Here is a 21,877-nt window from a genome sequence, read left to right on the forward strand (position 1 = left end):
GGTCAGGGTATACAGAAATTGGCAGACTTTAGTATACAATGCTTATGAGTCTCTGGGGTGTATGTCTATACACAGGGCAGGTGAACAAGTACAAATTTAGTAGTGAATTGAAAATGCAACCGAGTATCACACATGTCATGATTCATGATCAGTTTTGGTTTTATTTAACCAAAGTTATAGTCCTGTAAACTGAACCAAATGCCAGCAGCACATATGCATTTGTATCAAAAGTGACACACTTTGTGGCATTTATATATATTTTTTAATATTGCTTTTTATGTTCATATTTAAATGTTTAAAAAGTTAAATAATGCATGGTTTTTAATGTTTATAACATTGTTGTAGGTCTCTACTGATCACAATCTTTGTAGTCTACCTTAAAGAGACTGTAAGCTCATTTGAGCAAGGTCCTCTTCAACCTATTCTTCCTGTAAGTTTATTTGTAATTGTCCTAATTATAGTTAAATCCCCTCTCATAATACTGTAAAGCGCCATGGAATCTGTTGGCGCTATATAAATGGCGATAATAATAAAAAGAGGAACAGTAACATGACTTTTACAGATGAGTGTAGTGGTTATGTTGCCAAGATTCTCTTGATACCATCTTCTATGTAAAACCTTTGATTGTGATTTGCCAAACCTAAAGACCCCCAGGGGTCTCTCCATTATCTATAAACAGTCCCTTTCTCAGGTGACTTGATGATGCAAAATGTTCGGTTCTGTTTCAACCATATCGCGTTCATTTATCATGGCCAAGTTTTTAGCTGAGAGCATAGTGGAAAGCAGCACATGACTTTGTCAAACAGCTACCAAACGCTTCTTTAGTTAAGAACCACAGAATAGTACCCTGTCACTCTTGGCAACATAACTACAGTTATGAGAATCAGAGTATAATAAAATCATTCTTGTGTGGACAAAAATTATTCCCTTCCACAGGTCTGTGAAGTTTGTACACAAACCTTTGACACAGACTCCTCAATTCATGGTACTTCCTACTTTAACTCATATTTTATTATATAAACTACTGGCTAGAATTGTTGAAACATTTTGGAAAATGTATATATCCAACGCTTGATGACATAATTTCGTGCAGAATGTAATACAGCAAATGAGTATCAAAAGTTACACTTGTAGCTAAATAACCAGGAATAAAAAAGCTCAACTACCTTAACATGAAGTAGATTTCCTGAAATCCAGCTCAGGGCAGATTAAAGACATTTGTTAGAATAAATCATACGATCTTTGTTTCACATTATATAAACTGACATTTATTCCTTTGTTGCTTCGAACACCTGATGAACTAAAGTTTTTCCCAACTCAGTACTAACTGAAATGGTTCGAAGTTATGAAATATGCTTCACAGTGGTCCTGTTTTCATTGTATAACTTATTTTCAAAAGCATTGTTTGTAATAAAGTTTAGCTGCATTACATTCTACATTCAATTTTCTTTATGATCTGTTATTTCATTGTATTACGTCTGATGTTATGAGCCATGAAACATCAAAAATACACATTTTTCAAAAGGTTTCCAAACTTTTGGCCACTAGTGTACTATATATAACAATTTACCATATAAGTAGGCATTTTAAGTGTTTAAATAAAATCTCCTGAAAATGTAGGCGTGGACTAATATGCCAAGCATAAAGTTGATCTCTTCACACACATACACACCCTCTGTAGATAAGTAAACTACATGCTAATGATTTGTTTATTTAAGTTTAAACTCTATGAAATAAAGAGGAAATAGGAGGCGCGCCATCACCATAAACATGGAGAATAGTGAATGTTATGAGTAATACATATTTTCTGTGAGGCAATCTTAAATGTCCATCTGTAAAGAGATAAAATATTCCCTGAAAGTGTAATACAGTTAAAATAAATGTAATCTCAAAAATACATTATTGGGCACTCACAATATCCAGAGCCATATATAGCAGGCTCCAGCTATAATGGCATGTAGTTATAATTAGCATTTCTGGATTGTACTCTAGTTTGCTGTCCCCTTATTTTCACCAAATAAGCACCGGGTATATAGGCCTTAACTTGTATAACACACCTAATCGTTCTGGGGCAGTTTATATGCCGGCATATCCTGTACAATTAGTCAGAGATGGTACAATTTTAATTTGCTTGTGTGGGAGGTCAGAGCTTACAACCTAAATTCCTTCTTGAAGCTGGGGCCCCAGTAGAGCTACTCTGTAAGGTGTGAGAAGTGGCCTGGACGTCTTAATTTGCTGCTGGACACCAAGACACATAGCACAATAGCTTTAACATAATACAATTAACACAATAGCTTTCATCCGGCTCAACATTTTACATAATAACTCAATGTTAACACAATGTACCCCCATATCCTATATATAATTTTAAAGTCTCTGACCAGGCCCGTAGTCTGTGGGCAGGAGGCTAGCTGTTATTCCTCTCTAGCAAGCTTTGGCACGGGAGCTGCCGTGACACTTTTCATTCTCGATACTTGTAAGTGGTGTACTGCCCTCCCAGTGTTCCAGCTGTTAGCTGGCCTTTGAACACAGTGTTTTGATAAGTGCTGTTAAATGTATTACTAACTCCATGGTGTATTGCTTGTGATCTTTGTACATTCAGAGCTTTCTTTTGAGTGGAGGCATATACATGTGTCACCTTTGCCCCCTTATTAGAGGTGGATTTTATTTTTCTTCTTGTTGGATTCTCATGTTCTTTTCTTGTATGGAATCCATACCAGACATTTTATGTTACAAGAGTAATGTTTTGTATGTGGGTCCTAGTTTGAAAGTTTGGCAATATGTCCAGAGAGGTTTGATAAACTTTTTTGTCTCTGTAATTATGATATAAGTGCTATACCTGAATTGGAATATCTTTTAACATTGCCTAGACTGCAGGGAGAAACCAAAATAAATGAATTGGTGTTTGGATTCAATCCAAGAATGAATCCCAACACTAACATGGTTATTTACTTTATTTTTTCTTTCTCTTTCACAGGGAATGAAAATATTCCAAAACATTATGCTATTTTCTATGTATCATTAAGAAGTCAGACTGATGGCTTTGGGAGTAAGACAGGCATATTGTCCCAATATAGGGACACTATAGTCACCTGAACAACTTTAGCTTAATTAAGCAGTTTTGGTGTATAGAACATGCCCATGCAGCCTCACTGCTCAATCCTCTGCCATTTAGGAGTTAAATCCCTTTGTTTATGAACCCTAGTCACACCTCCCTGCATGTGACTTGCACAGCCTTCCATAAACACTTCCTGTAAAGAGAGCCCTATTTAGGCTTTCTTTATTGCAAGTTCTGTTTAATTAAGATTTTCTTATCCCCTGCTATGTTAATAACTTGCTAGACCCTGCAAGAGCCTCCTGTATGTGATTAAAGTTCAATTTAGATATTGAGATACAATTATTTAAGGTAAATTACATCTGTTTGAAAGTGTAACCAGTTTTTTTTTTTCATGCAGGCTCTGTCAATCATAGCCAGGGGAGGTGTGGCTAGGGCTGCATAAACAGAAACAAAGTGATTTAACTCCTAAATGACAGTGAATTGAGCAGTGAAATTGCAGGGGAATGATCTATACACTAAAACTGCTTTATTTAGCTAAAGTAATTTAGGTGACTATAGTGTTCCTTTAACAAGATGAAAATACAGTAAAAGAAGTGTCATCCACGTTATTTTTTCGTGTGTGTCATATGCCTTTTCACACTTGGGACAAAAATATAGGAACCTTTTCAAGTGGACATCAACCAATCAGGTTTTACCCTGATTAGCCAGTGTAATTTGGCTGTAACTTGTTGGACCAAAAATAGTATTTACAGGTGCTACTTGTTAGACCAGCTGAATACTGTGATATTTTCAGTCTGTCAAGAACAATTATTGGGATCCCAGGTCTACAAGCTATGATTGTAGTGGAGTGTGTAACCAAGATGAACCACGTGCTCGTGTAGTAGGAATACACCTCACAAACATACCTAAACTGGCAGGACAGTCCAGGTTTCCAATTCCTATCCCATTGTTCCCATTTTAAGCCATAGCCTCACTTTTGGAGACACCAGGTTCACAAAAAATTGCACTACAATTAGGACACCAAGACGCAGTCAGCTTGCCTGCCCCTTTGGGGGACGTTTCCACTTAGGGGTGTACTCACTTTTGTTGCCAACGGTTTAGACATTAATGGCTGTGTGTTGTTATTTTGAGGGAACAGCAAATTTACACTGTTGTTGTTGTTATTATTATTATTATTATTATTATTATTATTATTATTATTGCTATTTATATAGCGCCAACAGATTCCGTAGCGCTTTACAATATTATGAGAGGGGATTTAACTATAAATAGGACAATTACAAATAAACTTACAGGAACAATAGGTTGAAGAGGACCCTGCTCAATCGAGCTTACATTCTATAGGAGGTAGAGTGTAAAACACATTAGGACAGGAATTTGCAATCAAATAAGGTGGGCTGCCCTTTAGGAGAGGGCAAGAGACACGTATGTGAGGTAGGGGTTAGTCTTGGAGGCCATAAACTTTCCTAAAGAGATGGGTTTTAAGGCACTTCTTAAAAGATGCAAGACTAGGGGAGAGTCTGATGGCGGTAAGCAGGCTATTCCATAGGAAGGGAGCCGTCCGCGAGAAGTCCTGCACGCGCGAGTTGGCCGTACGGGTGCGGACAACGGACAGGAGGTGGTCACGGCAGAGCGGAGAGACAGAGAAGGGACATACCTATGGATCTGTGAGGAGATATAAGAGGGGCTAGAATTGTTCAGTGCTTTATAGGTGTGAGTTAGTACCTTGAATTGACTCCTATAGCATACAGGAAGCCAATGTAAGGACTGGCAGAGGGGTGAGGTGTGAGAGGAAAATCAATCTAGCAGCAGCGTTCATTACGGACTGTAAGGGTGCAGTACGGCTATTGGGAAGACCAATCAGGAGAGGGTTACAATAATCCATGCGGGAAATTACTAGAGCATGGACAAGCTCCTTGGTAGTATCTGGTGCAAGAAAGGGGCGGATGCGGGCTATGTTTTTAAGATGGAATCTACAGGATTTGGCAACATGCTGGATGTGAGGCTCAAAGGTGAGACCAGAGTCAAGTATGATGCCAAGACAGCACGCTTGCAAGGATGGACTGATGTTGGTACCACAAACTTGAAGGGAGAGTGAAAGAGGAGGATCAGTATTAGGAGGAGGAAAGACAAGGAGCTCAATTTTTGAGAGATTGTGTTTCAGAAAGCGGGAGGACATGCAGTCAGAGATGGAAGAAAGGCAAGCAGTGACACGTTGCAGGACGGCAGGGGTGAGGTCCGGGGAGGAGAGATATAGCTGGGTGTCATCGGCGTACAGGTGGTAGTGGAATCCAAAAGAGGTAATAAGTTTGCCAAGAGAGGCAGTATAAAGAGAAAATAGAAGGGGACCAAGGACGGAGCCTTGGGGGACTCCAACCGAGACAGGACGAGGGGAGGATGTATCATTAGAAAAAGAGACACTGAATGAGCGTTGGGAGAGATAAGAGGAAAACCACAAGAGGACAGAGTCACAGAGACCAAGCGATTGAAGAGTTTGAAGAAGGAGAGCATGATCAACGGTGTCAAAGACCGCTGAGAGGTCAAGAAGAATTCTTATGGATTAGTGGCCTTTGGATTTAGCTGCAATTAGGTCGTTAGTAACTTTGATAAGGGCAGTCTCTGTAGAGTGTAGAGGGCGGAGGCCAGATTGAAGGGGGTCAAGGAGAGAGTTGGAATACTCTGTACACTTACTACTTTACATTGTAACAGAGTGTAATTTATTTGTACATAAGATTCTAGACATAAGAAAGAAATATCACAATAAAAAAAAAAAATAAGTTAAGTTCCTTGATGTCCCCAGTTTAACTTTATGTATAGTCCATGAAAAGTGGAGAGCTGCAATTCCAACTCGAAGTCCCATAGATGATGCCTTAAGAGGGTGGTGGGTATAGTGCTTTCTTTTAAATATATAATCTATAAAATTGAAAAAAAAAAACATATATTGTAGTATACTCGAGCAGTGGATAACCCATCATTGTGTTGTCTTTTAAGATCCCTTCTTTCATTACCTTCTTCCTCGAGGGTGCCACACATACAAACTTAATATACAATATATAATATAATATACACACATATACAAACTTAAATTAATTGTCTAATTTCATATAAAAGTAATTTCAGAAACTTCACACATAAACTATTGCAATCAGAATGTGACTTTAACACATTTTGTGACATTGTTTACATTTAAAAATAAAATAAAAACTAGATATAGATATGTATATAGATATATCTATATATCAAAAACCAAAAATGTCATGGTGGGGAAAACATTGTGATTGAAAATCCCTTCCATCTGAAGTCTGTCGATAGTTAATACAATGTTAAACAAAAATCTGCACATCAGTCAAGCAGTAAGACTTGCTTTTCCCACAGAAATCACAATTCTGCAGTGATGTTACTACTGCAAAGGATTATGGGTGGGCATATGCAAATTAGTTTAACAAAGTATCACATTTTTGCCTCATTCCATTCTAAATATGGATTCGTTTGAGTCTGTTTGCTGTATACAACAGCTTTTTTTTTTTTTTTTTTTTTTATTCTTTTACTTTTGCATCTGGTGGGGGGGGAGTGCCATACTGCTATCTGTCAGTTGGGCCGCCAGATAATAAAAGAGATTGGGCAGTCCCAGTCCTCCTGCACTCTTTGGGCGATACAGAATGTTTCGGGATACTCTGTGTCGTCTGTTCCATATAAAATGTCCTATTGCCTGTTGGAGCGATGCCAGGTCAGTTTTGGTGATAGGGATAGGCAGGGCTTGGAACAAAAAAGGATTCTAGGGAGAATATTCATTTTAATGGACTCTACCTATCCATGATATAGGTTTCTCTACCCACTTATTTAGGTCGCTAATCAGTTTCTTGAAGAGTGGGATATAGTTCTGTGTGTACAGTTGGTCGGGAGAGTCAGTCAGTCAGTCAGACTCCTAGGTATTTAATAGCTGTGTGGTTCAGTTGTATACTGTGCGTTGTGGTTATAAATGTGGCGTCTGTCTGTCATGTTGAGAGGTAGAGCACTAGACTTTCCCAGGTTAACTTTACAGCCCGATAAGCTACCATACTCTCCTAACACCTGTGCCAGGGCCTGCATTGATTCTTCTGGGCGAGTCGGTGTGAGAAGGATGTAGTCTGTGTAACTTTGAATTGTTTTCCCCCCCCCCCCCCGCCCCTACTGTCACTCCGTGAATGTTAGGGTGGTTCCTGGTGCTCCGAAGGAGCGGTTTAAGGGCCAGGACAAACAGGAGCGGCGAGAGCGGGCAGCCCTGTCTGGTCCCATTTCCCAGGCTAAAGGGACTGTTTGGTGCTCCGGTAATCCGAATCTGTGCTCTGACGTCTGTGTACATTGCTATGATGGCTTTAAAGTATGGGACTGGGAAGCCCATATGTGCAAGCAGTGTGAACAAGAATGGCCATATGACCCTGTCCTGGAGGGCCTGCAGCAAGCTCTTACTTACCTTCCCAGCAGCTCCCCTGTTTAAATTTTGTGAGTCCCGCTGACATCTGATTGCCACAGGTTACCATGGCAACGCTCCGTGCGGCACACTGGCCACGAGATTTAGACAAGGGAGCTGAAGGGAGCTGCTGGGAAGGTAAGTAAGAGCTTGCTGCAGGCCCTCCACTGAACAGTCCATGCCACCGGACCACCAGGGAAAGACATATCCCCCCTCCCTAAATGTTATATTTAAAAAAAAAAAAAAGATTTAAAATGCCCCTTCCCCAATTTTACATGCATTACATACCTACACACACACTGCATTATATAAACACACTGCACCATTCACTAGACACACACTACACAAACACACACTCTGCATTCACAATACACACACTACACACACACACACACTCTGCATTCATTATATACACACTACACAAACACACTCTGCATTCATTATATACACCACACCAAACTACACACACACTGCATCCACTGCACACACACACTGTATTCACTAATCAAATACTCACTGCATCCACTACACACACATTTGTTTCTTGAAAACATTAAAAATTCTGACTTGCATGTATATTTTGTGCATTTAACTTAAAAAAAAAAAATTTGCAAAAAATAAATAATAAACAAACATGTTCAGTTAACAGTAGATTTGTGTAGAAATTAATTTATTTTTTTTAAATGGTAAATGTACAGATTATCGGTAACTTATCGACTATTGGCCTGAACATTCACATATTATCGGTTATCGGTATTGGCTCTAAAAAAAATCTAGCGGTCAATCCCTAATAAAAAAAAATAAAATAAAAAAATTATATATATATATATATATATATATATATATATATATATATATATATACACACACATTATGTTTACTTATATGTGACATTTATTTTCTACATTAAGCACTTTGCATTAATTCACAGAGTAGAACTTGTTTAACCTGTGGTTGTTACTTATGAAGTTTGCTAATTGGCTATTTATAATGCCTAATTTGGCTACTTGTCTTGAACATAAAGTACAAGTTTTACCAATTATAAGGTATATTCAACTTACATTCTTGGTTAATAGTTTGTCTTTCTTCAGCAAGACAAAATAAGCAGCTGAATATTTGTCTCTGTATGCTTAGAACTTGTGGAAAACTTGTTTTAGTGTTCTACTTTGTACGGATAACAGAATTACATTCTCAAATAATTTATTTATTTTATATTTTCTACTTGTAAGTGGTATTTGTCTATCTGCCCTCCCAGTGTTCTAGTTATCAGCTGGCCTATGCACACAGTGTTTTTTTAAGTGCTATTAAATGTATTACTAACTCATAAATTGTCATAATTCAAACCATGGGGTATTGCTTGTGAGTTTTGTACATTCAGAGCTGTCTATTGAGTGAAGGCATAAACAAGTGTCACCCTCGCCCCCCTTATTAGAGGTGGATTTTAATGTTCTTCTTGCTGGATTCTTATGTTTTCTTGTATGGAATCCAGAAATAGCATGCTACAAAAGTAATGTTTTGTATGGGAGTCCTAGTTTGTATGTTCTTCAGTATTACTAGGGAAGTTTGCCAAACATACTTTTTTTGTAAGTAATGTACGGTAATTCTCTGTAATGATAATATGCCCAGTTTCCACTGAGTGGTACGGTTCGGGTCGGTACGGTCTGGTACGCTATTTTGAGTGTTTCCATTATAAAAGTGGCCCATACAACCGAACCAAACCGCACCATTCCTGGCCCCCCCTTTAGATTTAGGTATATTGGAAGTGGTACGGTTAGGGCTGAGCTACTGGCGTCACGCTATACAATCCATTGATTGGCAGACAGAAAAATGTCAATGCTCACGACAAATGACCTGCTAGGCATTTGGTCTAAACCCCGCATGCCTCGTGTCCTGGGGGGCTCAAGAGCTGGCTGGCTGCCCCCCCAGGCATCACTCTGGCTCCTGGCATCGCTAAACAGCGCACGAGGGAGCTGAGCAGGAAGTTTAAAGCTCCCTCTCTGCCTATTCTGCCTGTCCTCCCCCTTCCTGCCTGTCCTCCCCCTTCCTGCCCGCGCAATAGCGCAGGTAAGCAATCCACTCCAGCTCTCCCAGGGAAGCTGGGTGGATTTAAAATAAAATGTCAAAAAATAATCATTTGTGATTGTTGGGAGAAGTCTGTGTGTCTGTGTGTCTGTGTGTCTGTGTGTCTGTGTGTCTGTGTGTCTGTGTGTCTGTGTGTCTGTGTCTGTGTCTGTGCCTGTGTCTGTGCCTGTGTCTGTGCCTGTGTCTGTGCCTGTGTCTGTGCCTGTGTCTGTGCCTGTGTCTGTGCGTGCATGCGTCTCAGTCAAAGTGCAGCCTTGACAGGAAGGGGTAGGGGAAATTTTAATTGGTGGGGGAGGTGCCCGAGCACCGTCCTGCCTAGGGCAGCACTAATCCTAAGTACACCACTGCCTGGCGCGGTCCGACTTGCAGTGGAAACGCTCACCTCAATAGGCTGGACCATTCTAACCCGTGCGAACCGTACTCACCCGAACCATACCGCTTAGTGGAAACTGTAACGTGTCCATCATTGGCTGAGCTACAGATGATTAGTTATAATTTTGGTCTATATTTTCAATTCAGTTGTCAAGCCTTCCCATGTATATGCAAGTTAGTGAATTTAATGGTAGTTATTCTGTTGTGTTATATTCACCTGTAAAATCGGAGAAGGGTGAAATAAACTTGCGTTTTAATGCTGCCTCTTACTTTCCAACTCAAAACCAAAGAGAGAAAATGAACACGTCTCTGTGTTCTAACCAATCTCCTTATAGCCGTGATCAAAAATACAACAATATCAACTCCTGCCTGCTCTAAAATGCTGACTTACTGGAGCATTAAAGGTTAAACTGTGCAAGCTGCAAATGTACTCTCTTAAACATTACGGTATCACTCTCTTCAAATGGAATGTCATATTATTCTTTTGATGTGCATGTATAATGATATTTAGATATTGAGTGATGAGTTCTTACCTACATTTCAGTGAGTTCAGAAAGCCAGTAGGGTCTGAATTATGCCTACATACACAAAAAAAGGCCTGCCTCGCTGCTGGTGAACTCTGGAACATTGCCTTAAATCAATAGTAGGCCTGTTCAACCTGAACTCTATCCAGGTCTTATATGTAATAATGGTGTCTGTTGATTTCAGAGCAACCATTCAAGTGTATTGGGGGCAAGAGCTAGGCTGTGCTTGACTAGGGAGTTTAACTCTGAAAGCTCTGGGTATGGATAAAGTTACATAGTTTATATAAAGTTAGTATGAACACAAAGGAATATGTCTAACGTAGGTGTGGATATTGCCCCATCAGCATCACAACGTCCATGTATAATGGGGCTATATTGCATACTAGATCCAGGGATGACCATGTTTAACAGTGCTTTTAAAAATACATAAACCATTTAATTGTTCATTTTTTTTTTGTCTCACTTTATTTCTTTGCAGTAGTTTTAATGCCAGCATGGAATTTGCTACAGTGATCTTTATTTTCTTTTGTTAATTTTTTTTTTTTAAGAAGTCATGATATTTTATGTATACATTGTTCACAGCTAACATGTATTTTTTATGTTGATTTGCATGGCAGCCTATGTTTACTGCATGACAACATTCAAATGCTAACAAATGACGTGTATGTGATGAGAATTCAATATAGTTATATTTTATTTTTAAATTCTCATTAAGTTTTTTTTTTATTTTTTATTATCGTGCTGCTTTGTCGAATGTGGACAATTCATGCTTTTCATTCACCATTGCTTCTCTTTTCCCACTGTCTGTGATTTGCTTGCCAGGAGGACCTACTATTCTTACTCCTACTACCTGTAAGTAGAAAAATGGCCGTCTGTCTTTACATTTTTTTGTGTTACTAACACGCTGAAAAGTGCAGTATCCCTTTAAAAATATAGAGATGATTGTGGCCATATTAGAAATTTTTAAAAAAAAATTTTTTTTTTTTTTTTTTTTTTACAAGAACAAAACTTCTTTATGTTGCAAGCTCCAATGGCTGTCCAGGTACCTACCTTGTCTCATTTATTCTTAGAGGGATATTGGATGTTTGTAGCCAGTCTCACTAACACAATTTTTGTTCTGTTGCATTTGTCTGTGATGTAATCCATGTTTAAAACTTATTTGCTCGCACGTGGTGTAAAAGTAGATCAGGCATGTGGGAAAGTGGAAACACAGTCAATGCAGTACATGTGCTTGGGGCGCTTATATTTTGTTGTGTTATACATGTAACAACTATCTATAGGACATACTTGTAGCCCGTACCACGAAAGTCCTTCTAGAAAATATACAGCTTCTGTAAAAATATAATAAAAAAAACAAAACAAGCACGTCTTATTAACATGTATATTTGAACAGATCTGTTATGTTTTACATAAAAAAAACGTAATTTAAATTGTTAGCCTTTTTTAAATGCAAACCTTTTAGTAATAAATGGACATTACCATGTCAATCAAATGTTTGGCTTTAGCATGTAAATAGTATAGTTACAATAAGAACAATAGTTATTTATGAATGTTTTCATGTGACCTAAAACATTTTTGCTCACTTGAGTGAAGCACAATTGGTTATGTATCTTTGGATTTCTGAAAAAGAGCATCATTCCTTTTTTAAGAAAATCCTCTCTTCCATACCGTTATTTTAAAGATTCCAAGGCATTGAAAAGCGACTCTTGGTCCCATTTATCTAGAAAGAAGAATATATTTGGTTGAGCATTGATAGCTTTTGTTAATTAGCATTGCAGTTTGGATGAATGATGGAGTCATATTACTTCTCTCCTCTTGTTTCACCCATTTCCCTTGGTTAGTGTAGATGGATACTTTAACCAACAATTAGTATAATTACAACGCTGTTAGCCTGAAGCACTCACTTAATGGACTACTTAACCTTCCTAAACCTCAGATATATGCACACAGGTGTTGACAGTTCTGATATATCCAGAACCTTTCTTGTCAAGCTAAATATAGACGTATATTGTGTATTTTAATATTCCTGTGTCCAGTATTTATTTTGGGATTTGCACTGCATTATGTGGTTAGTGCATATTTATGTTATGTTCTTGACATAAGTTTGCAACTCTGATTTTCTCAGCCCTTCTCAGTACATATTGATTTGCACTAACGCACTTTACTGGTTGAAGGCAAAGCATACCTGTGAAGACCATATACACTGATACAAGGCTATGGAATAAGTTAAAGTGACACATCAGACAGACTGATGTTATCATAGATTATGGACACAACTTATTTAAAGGACCACTCTAGGCACCCAGACCACTTCAGCTTAATGAGGTGGTCTGGGTGCCAGGTCCTTCTAGGGTTAACCCATTTTTTCATAAACATAGCAGTTTCAGAGAAACTGCTATGTTTATGAATGGGTTAAGCCTTCCCCCATGTCCTCTAGTGGCTGTCTCATTGACAGCCGCTAGAGGCGCTTGCGTGCTTCTCACTGTGATTTTCACAGTGAGAGCACGCCAGCGTCCATAGGAAAGCATTATGAATGCTTTTCTATGTGACCGGCTGAATGCGCGCGCAGCTCTTGCCGCGCGTGCGCATTCAGCCGACGGGGAGGAGAAGAGGCGGATCGGAGGAGGAGAGCTCTCCGCCCAGCGCTGGAAAAAGGTAAGATTTAACCCCTTTCCCCTTTCCAGAGCCGGGCGGGAGGGGGTCCCTGAGGGTGGGGGCACCCTCAGGGCACTCTAGTGCCAGGAAAACGAGTATGTTTTCCTGGCACTAGAGTGGTCCTTTAAAGCAAATTCCTTCTGAACAGACAACGAAGTGGTGTTTTTTCCCCCGTTGTATTTGTTATATCATGTCTTGATCAGTTACTTTTTTCACATTGGGTGCCTGGTGTATCCTTTTAAATGGCAATGTAGTGTCGTTCTAGTAACTTACTCTTGTGATAATTGAACAATGGGGTATACTGTAAGTACAGTTAGAGTGCAGTAGTGTCATGAGGATGTTCGTGAGTAAAAAAAAAAAAAAAACATGCTTATATGGATCAACTGCAAGGATGGTAACAAAAAGGTAATCTTTATTGTAATGCTAGACTACCATTAAATATGCAAACAGCAGTTTTGTTTTCAATGTGTTTAAATACCACACATGTGATAGCTTTTCTTTAAAGCAGACTTTCTATGTTGAATCCAACCCTTGAACACACCTACAAAAATACAAAGTATACTATAGATTACAATACACATTGTGCACACTTTACGCCAATGGATTGAAATTAAGAAATAATTAGGAGTCTTATCTGGATCTGAGGAGAAGGCAGTGAATGATAACCTTAATTAGTGAGGATGAGAGAGGAAGCAAATGAGACAAGTACCTGAATTCTGGAGAGAAAGGAAAAGAGGACATACTTTCTTGAGTGGGAAGGGGCAATAATATCAGGGGTTGTTGGAGGGAGGAACAGAATGGACGTATTTCTGGGAATGGATCAAGAGAACTTTGATTCTGTGCAATTACTGGGGAAGAGAAAGATACCCATTTACTCGAAAAGCAGGGAGTGAAATGAATCAGATTTTTGGGAAAGGTGAGAGGCTTACATATTCAGCAAATCAGCATCTCCTCATAGAGAAGCATTGAATCATTGCATCTCTATAGGGAGCCTTCAGCGTCTCCATGCAGAGCGTGGAGACGTTGAAGGTCAGTGCAGCACTGTCCCAGGAAGCATCAATAGGGGCTGTCTGACTGCCACTGGAAGTGACCATAGGCAGTAAAAATCCTGCATGGACAGGCTTTAGCCACCAGAACTACATTAAGCTGTTGTTGTTCTGTTGACTATAGTGTCCCTTTAAAGTTACTCAACCTTTCACTTCACCCACTTTCCAGTCTGTCTCTGTAAGGGTCTCGGATAATAGTTTACTTTGGGGACTGAAAAAAGGCCACTTAAATAACTGAAGTCTGGGGAGTTCATATATTTTCTATAGAAGAGAGGTCGAAGGTGGAAAATGCTCCATGATATGTACTATTTAGGACGTTGATATAATAGTTGCTCTAAGTCACATCATATTATTACATTTTCCAAGGAGACAATGCTTCTTCTCTATTTGAGGGAGGGGTGGGGGGTGGACATACATCCCCACGACACTTTGTGATTTTAATTCTGGCCCATAATAAACCAAGGGTCATCCTTGCATTAGACTTGAATTAAAAATAAATCCCCTGTTTATGTAAGATGTAATAAGATTACTAGACATCCTTAGTATTTATTTAAAGGTATAGCTTCATAAAATTTACCAGAGATGCTATTTGCAGCAGTTTTTCTCTTCAATTTTTAGTTCAACTGCTCAGCACATCTTTTGGTTAACCAGTATAAAACCAGTGGATTTTCCCTATACTTATATTGTGGAAATGGAATCATCAAGCAGGGTCCCCATTAACATATTGTTCCAGAAACAATTTGTAACTGTCTTTATTGTTAAATTCCCGTTTGTAATCATGTAAAGAACTGCAGAATAAGTTGCCGCTATAATATTAAGTATTGCGTAACTTAGGCACAAATAGAGGAAATTATCGAATGGTGGGTTTAGATTTGATGGGGTTGGGGCGAACGGGGCGTTTAGAAAAAAAAACTTCTACTGAAGGAAAATGGAATGTGTCTTGAAAACATTGATGTTAGCCTTGGACCAAAAAAGGTTGGGTACCACTGCTAGAATACATTTTACATAACCATCACCTTGTTACTCCTTAAAGGGATACTCCAATACAACTTTATTGCATATGTTCTGACCTCATTAATACTATGTATTTTTTGCAAATGTTTATAGTTTTTAGACAGAAAAATGTTTTGCTGAATTCTGCATCTTAAGCCTGCCTCCTCCCATGTAGATCAATGAAAGAATAAAAATCTGGCTTTGTTTTTATCATTGATAGATAATCACTTATTTTCTAATTTCATGACTTGCCAGCTGTATCATATATTGTCGTCGCTCCACAGAGCAGAGTGAATATTTTTAATTTGTTTCTTGCCAAAAAAAAATAGCCATACTTTACTAATTTTGGGTCAAAAATATATGGCTTAATATTATTTTTATATGTGCTAGTTTTTTGAGAAATGCTACTTGTCCTTCAGTGATATAGTCATAGTGAAAAGCAATATTACAACAATCTGATATTTTGTTGATACAACCTAAATTAATATTTTTATTAGTGGTATTGCAGAAGGACTTGATGGTAAGGTATGTCTTTTTGCTGATGATACTAAGATATGTAACAGGGTTGATGTTCCAGGATAGATAAGCCAAATGGCAAATGATTTAGGTAAACTAGAAAAATGGTCAGAGTTGTGGCAACTGACATTTAATGTGGATAAGTGCAAGATAATGCATCTTGGACGTAAAAACCCAAGGGCAGAGTATAGAATATTTGATAGAGTCCCAACCTCAACGTCTGAGGAAAGGGATTTAGGGGTGATTATTTCTGATGACTTAAAGGAACACTATAGTCACCTAAATTACTTTAGCTAAATAAAGCAGTTTTAGTGTATAGATCATTCCCCTGCAATTTTACTGCTCAATTCACTGTCATTTAGGAGTGAAATCACTTTGTAGGTAGGCAGACAATGTAATAGAGCAGCAGGAAATGCTAGCAGAATGCTTGGTTGTATAGGGAGAGGTATTCGCAGTAGAAAGAGGGAAGTAATCATGACATTGTACAGAGTATTGTACGCAGTACTGGAGAAGTATATTGATACTTTAGAGAGAGTTCAGAGAAGGGCTACTAAACTGGTTCATGGATTGCAGGATAAAACTTACCAGGAAAGGTTAAAGGATCTTAACATGTATAGCTTGGAGGAAAGACGAGACAGGGGGGATATGATAGAAACATTTAAATACATAAAGGGAATCAACACAGTAAAGGAGGAGACTATATTTAAAAGAAGAAAAACTACCACAACAAGAGGACATAGTCTTAAATTAGAGGGACAAAGGTTTAAAAATAATATCAGGAAGTATTACTTTACTGAGAGGGTAGTGGATGCATGGAATAGCTTTCCAGCTGGAGTGGTAGAGGTTAACACAGTAAAGGAGTTTAAGCATGCGTGGGATAGGCATAAGGCTATCCTAACTATAAGATAAGGCCAGGGACTAATGAAACTATTTAGAAAATTGGGCAGACTAGATGGGCCGAATGGTTCTTATCTGCCGTCACATTCTAGGTTTCATTCAATCAATCAATTGCAAATAACACACAACGATAAAACCCCACTGCACCACGATCTCCAAATTCACATCCGCAAACATTCCTATTCACCCTGTGTGTTTTTGTTTTTTTCTCTCATCTTCTCTTCACTCTCCCTACCCTTTCATTTCAGACTTGTACACCCATTTCTGATCTACTTCTAATAGTACCTCTGAGTTGTTTATCCAACTTTAGCTCAAACATGACATGGAACACGATGTACACGGTCGGATGTAAAAACCGAAGATGTCCTCTAGATAGACCTGGACACTCATGATGTGATTATTACCAGATCTTCACACACCTAACTAGAGCATCCTTATCACTATAATGGGAACAGCTCAGAACTCATGTCTTGTGCCTCGTGATGAATAAATACTTCAGATTTCTGAGGTTTCCTACCTGTAGCTATATTTTTTTTTTTTTCTAAAAAAAAAAAAGTTACATAAAGATTGTCAAAAAAGGGGGGGGGGGAGAAAGCAAAAAAAAAGGCTAAAAGAAAAGTAGGTGGGGGTGGAAGAAATGAAGGAAAAAAGGATCTAGATTCCCATCTTCCCCAAAACCTATCACAATGCGTGGTTCTGGGCTAGCTCAACCTATTAAATGCATTACGACCAGTATTCTCTGACCATGGTTGTACGTCAAAGCAGTAAGTGCACTTTTTACCTGTGATGCTATGTTAACATACACCCACTTGTCCATGGTTTGTTATGCACTCAGAATATGTATACCTAATTATCCAAGCGGACATTTCTCATTCTTCTTAAGAAAAAAAAAAAGGAAACACAGTAATTGAGTATTATCTTAAATAGTGGCCTTTTCACGAGAGCACCTTATTTATTTATTACTGGTATTTATAAAGCGCCAACAGATTCCGCAGCGCTGTACAATTAGTGGAGCATATACACAGACAAATACAAGAGGTAAAGAGAGCCCTGCCTGTAAGCTGATAACTAGCCATTGAAGCTCTTTTATGCAAAGAGCTTAGCTTGATAGCCCGTGAGCTTTCAATCTAAAGCAGGCTTCCCCAAACTCCGGCCCTCCAGATGTTGCTGAACTACAACTCCCATGATTCTATGAATGAAATAGGCTGAGAATCATGGGAGTTGTAGTTCAGCAACATGTGGAGGGCCAGGGTTTGGGGAAGCCTGATCTAAAGGATACCATGGGGATTTGAGACAAAAGGTAGCAGGGAAAATGTGGAGGTGATGGCTAAAAGAGTTAACAGAGAGAGGCAGCTATTGGTAAAGTGTTAAGGGAATGAAGAGGTAATTGAGTGAGAATCTCAAACACCTGGAGGGGCATGCTATATATTTAGGGGGAACCTGGGTGGGCGGGAAGTGGTGAGAATAAAAAAAATGCAGAGCATCACAATTGCTGTCCCTATAAGTGAGTGTGAGATGAGGCATGAAGAACAGAGATGGAGATAGAACAGTTATATAAAGGTATTTACAGCCAGGTATTTGAGCATGGGGGTGGGGGTAAGTAGAGTATCAATGTGTTGTATACAATTGAAAAGTTTAGCAACCAAATTCTAAAACCCAAAATATTAACTGTGTCCATGAAATATTGGTCAGATAAAATCTGCATGCACAGAATGTAACAGTGGCAAACTACAGGCATAATTGGAAACAATTCAATAGTAACAAAGGATAAGAATATAGTAGTTACTTGTACTCTTCTGTAGCATCTTTGGTCACTGCCCAAGAGTTGTCAGCAAGCATAGAAGCGTTCAACCTACCCTGATATCTTTGTTCCTTTGCTGAAAGGTCTTGGAGGAACTGCTCACCATGCTCACCACTCATGGCACCGCCGATGTCAAGTTAAAAGTCCAGATGAAAGTAGATTTTGAGTGAAATTTTTTAGCCTAATACTTTCTTAGAAGGTTGTTTGCAGGCTCAATATCATTTCCAGCTCTTTGGTTACCCAATAAGCTATGAACAAAACCTTTAAAAGCTTTCCAAGCCGCTTTATCATTACCAGTGAGGACTCGCCTGAAATAGTTTCAGGTCTCAAATTAGATCACTTACTTCACCGTAACTTATTCTCTGTGCCTCACTCAGCAACTCAGGATCCTGTGATGATGATCAGGTGATTTTTTTTTCCTTCACATCCATCTTCATTGACCTGCAGACTATACTCGTTTGGAGCACTGGCCAGATAGCTGACAAGAATGTAGAATAGTTCACACTCAACCTTTTTTGTGTGACATTCTATGGTTGATAGAAGGCCCCATGCAGAAAAAGTAGTAATTGATATGATTATGGGGCTCTTTTCAAATCATCGGGAAGGAAAGTAATGTAGCATCCTTATTTTACTTAACCATCCAAGTAGATTTGCAGAACATGTACTACAGCAAATATGAGATGCCCAGGTTTTATCCTGATCCCTGGCCTGAATGCCAGAAATATGGTGTTAGTGTCTTCACAAGTGGAGTATATAAGCACTTCTGATTGGAATATAACCTAGATGGTCAGTAATGTTAACACATTTATGTGGCATCCTGGCTTTTAACATGAGGCATAACCACAAAACTGAAAACAATGAAAGGAATAACACTTTAACCTTTACTTAATGCAAGCTATACACAGACAGTGAACAAAACACGGCCTACGGTGATTTATCATTCCTATACTCTGGTTTGCCTTTTACACAAAACCCATATCCTACATTATCATAAATGGGCTATATCTTTGAACTGTGAGCTAATTGTGTTTTAAATGTCTTGGTGTTTTTTTAGATGCTGAAATAAAGTATGAAACCTTAATTTACAATAAATGTTGTAATGTGTGTGTGCGTGTGTGTGTGTGTTTGGAAGAGAAAGGACTCAAATGGAGATATATAATACAGGCTAAGGAACTGCGCACATATAAAAATAAATTATTACATTTTATAAAGTTGCTTAAAATGTCCTATCTCGACAAACAAATATGGGGAATTAACTTTGCATTATATATATTCACAATGCTTTTACAACAGATTATTAAAATCCACTTTAGCACTATATAATTTGTCTCCCACTTTGGAATGAATGTAGGACCCATCGATATTGGGGTATTTTGAAGTAGTGTTGGGCTTAACACAGTATGGCAGAACTGAATCCCCATATTTGCTGAGATGGATGATTTTAGGTAGTCTTATAAAATGTAAATAAAGGCATTTTAACCCCTTAAGGATCAAACATCTGGAATAAAAGGGAATCATGACATGTCACACATGCCATGTGTCCTTAAGGGGTTAATGTGTGTGCTGTTCCTTAATCTGTATTATGTATACATTTTGTTCACTACAACAGCACCATTTCTGCAGAATGCATGTTCCGGGTGTGCCCCCAATTCCTTTTTGTCTTTACAAATAGAGATCTAGGAAGGGGACTGAAAGATTCATAAGTCCCTCTCCCAAGAACCATCTGTGCACTTTCAAAATCATAGTAAACAGATACATTGTCAAGGTGCTGTGCAATATGTTTTAAAGCATATGTTTGCTGTAGTAAGAAATTAACAACTTTTGGGCCACATGGGGTTGCGGTAAACTTGTCTCTTCTAGAGGCTCTTGCCCCTGTGGTTCATTTAGAAAGAACAGTGAGGGAAGCTGCTATATCCCAAATATATAAAAATGTCTTAATGGGGGCAGTACTGTATAGAGCTCTAAAAGCTATAACCAATAAAAACTATATATAGGTATAAGCAGCTAAAACACATTAAAAAACCTCCCCAAGTTTTTACATTCAAAATAAAAACTAAAGTGTCAGCGCTTAGTAGATACACCCCTAGATATCTATATTCTAGGGTACCACAAATGAACAAATTCAATTTCCTATGTATGATGTTATTGAAAGGGTTTCAGCATAAACGATAAACTGATCACGATGTATGAGGGATCCAATATTGCTTGAACTGTATCCACCTCCGTATCACTTCAAGGTTAAATTGTATCCACCTTAAATCACAGAAAATAGCAACATAGTTTAATGCTGTATGTTTATTTAAGATCTCTCGAATTCTGCTTCCAGGAACTCTTACAAGATGTGTGTCCAAGTCCCACTGTAAAAACACAGAGTAAACTTTATCCAGCAATACAGTCGGAAGTTACTGGTCTGTCGACAGAGAGATATCGACTTCTCAGTGCACTCGAGCCGGATTGCAGTACTCCAGTCCTGGAACAATGCCAACGCCTACTGCTCGAGTTCACTGAGCAGTCTGTATCTCTCTGTCAACGGACCGGTAACTTCAAACTCTATTGCTGGCTAAAGTTTAATCTGTGTTTTTACAGTGAGACTTGGAGACAAGCATCACATCGATATCTTGTAAGAGTTCCTAGAAGGCGAATTTGGGAGGTCTTAAATTACACTACGTAGCTATTTTCTGTGATTTAAGGTGGATACACTATAACCTTGAAGTGAAACGGAGGTGGATACAGTTCAAGCAATATTGGATTCCTTACACAGCATGATCAGTTTATCGTTTATGCTGATACCCTTCCAATAACATCATACATAGGAACTTGAATTTGTTCATTTGTGGTACCCTAGAATATAGATATCTAGGGGTGTATCTACTAAGCGCTGACACTTTAGTTTTTATTTTGAATGTAAAAACTTGGGGAGGTTTTTTAATGTGTTTTAGCTGCTTATACCTATATATAGTTTTATTGGTTATAGCTTTTAGAGCTCTATACAGTACTGTAATCTCTATACAGTACCATAATCTCTTTAAAGTTCAGGTTTTTTTAGAAGGCAAGGACTATTGTTGGTCCTTCAAGGTCAAATAAGACATCTGGACCCCCTTGTTTAGATGACCAACTACATTGCTGCCAACAATGATTTCCTTCATGCATTCTCCCCAACATTGGCATATTTTGAAGCGGGAGGCCGTTGGTAGAAGGGTAAAAATTGCGTCACTGACATCACCCACAGCAGATACCCTCCCACAAAAGAGGACGGTTCCGCCAACAGAATTGGTAGGTTAGTGTACCATGCTTGGAGCACTGTTTCAGTCCTGTCTGCAAGACTCTACTGCTCAAAGTCTAGAGGAAGGGCATCTAGTGATGTACTCGCACTATGCTATTCGGGACAGTTCCCTGGAGTTACCCAAAAGTCAGAAAACAGGACCTTAGAATTATGACTGTTGCAAGGCCTGTTAATGTTTTGGCTTTCCAAATGATGCGTCT

At 38.7% G+C, this 21,877-nt stretch overlaps 1 protein-coding gene across 11 annotated transcripts in view; it reads left to right on the plus strand.

The window, feature by feature from the left end:
- The window catches only part of PTPRK (protein tyrosine phosphatase receptor type K), a 405,796-nt gene that overhangs the window by 324,051 nt on the left and 59,868 nt on the right, over positions 1-21,877 (plus strand). For 7 of the 11 annotated variants that reach the window (XM_063443155.1, XM_063443159.1, XM_063443156.1 and 4 more), the window contains one exon: positions 11,309-11,338. The exons of the other annotated variants lie outside the window; for them this stretch is intronic. In XM_063443155.1, coding sequence (XP_063299225.1) covers positions 11,309-11,338 — 30 coding nt within the window. The remainder of the gene's footprint in view (positions 1-11,308; positions 11,339-21,877) is intronic. 11 annotated transcript variants of the gene reach the window in all.

Source organism: Pelobates fuscus, chromosome 2 (assembly GCF_036172605.1).
Source record: "Pelobates fuscus isolate aPelFus1 chromosome 2, aPelFus1.pri, whole genome shotgun sequence".
Taxonomy (NCBI): domain Eukaryota; kingdom Metazoa; phylum Chordata; class Amphibia; order Anura; family Pelobatidae; genus Pelobates; species Pelobates fuscus.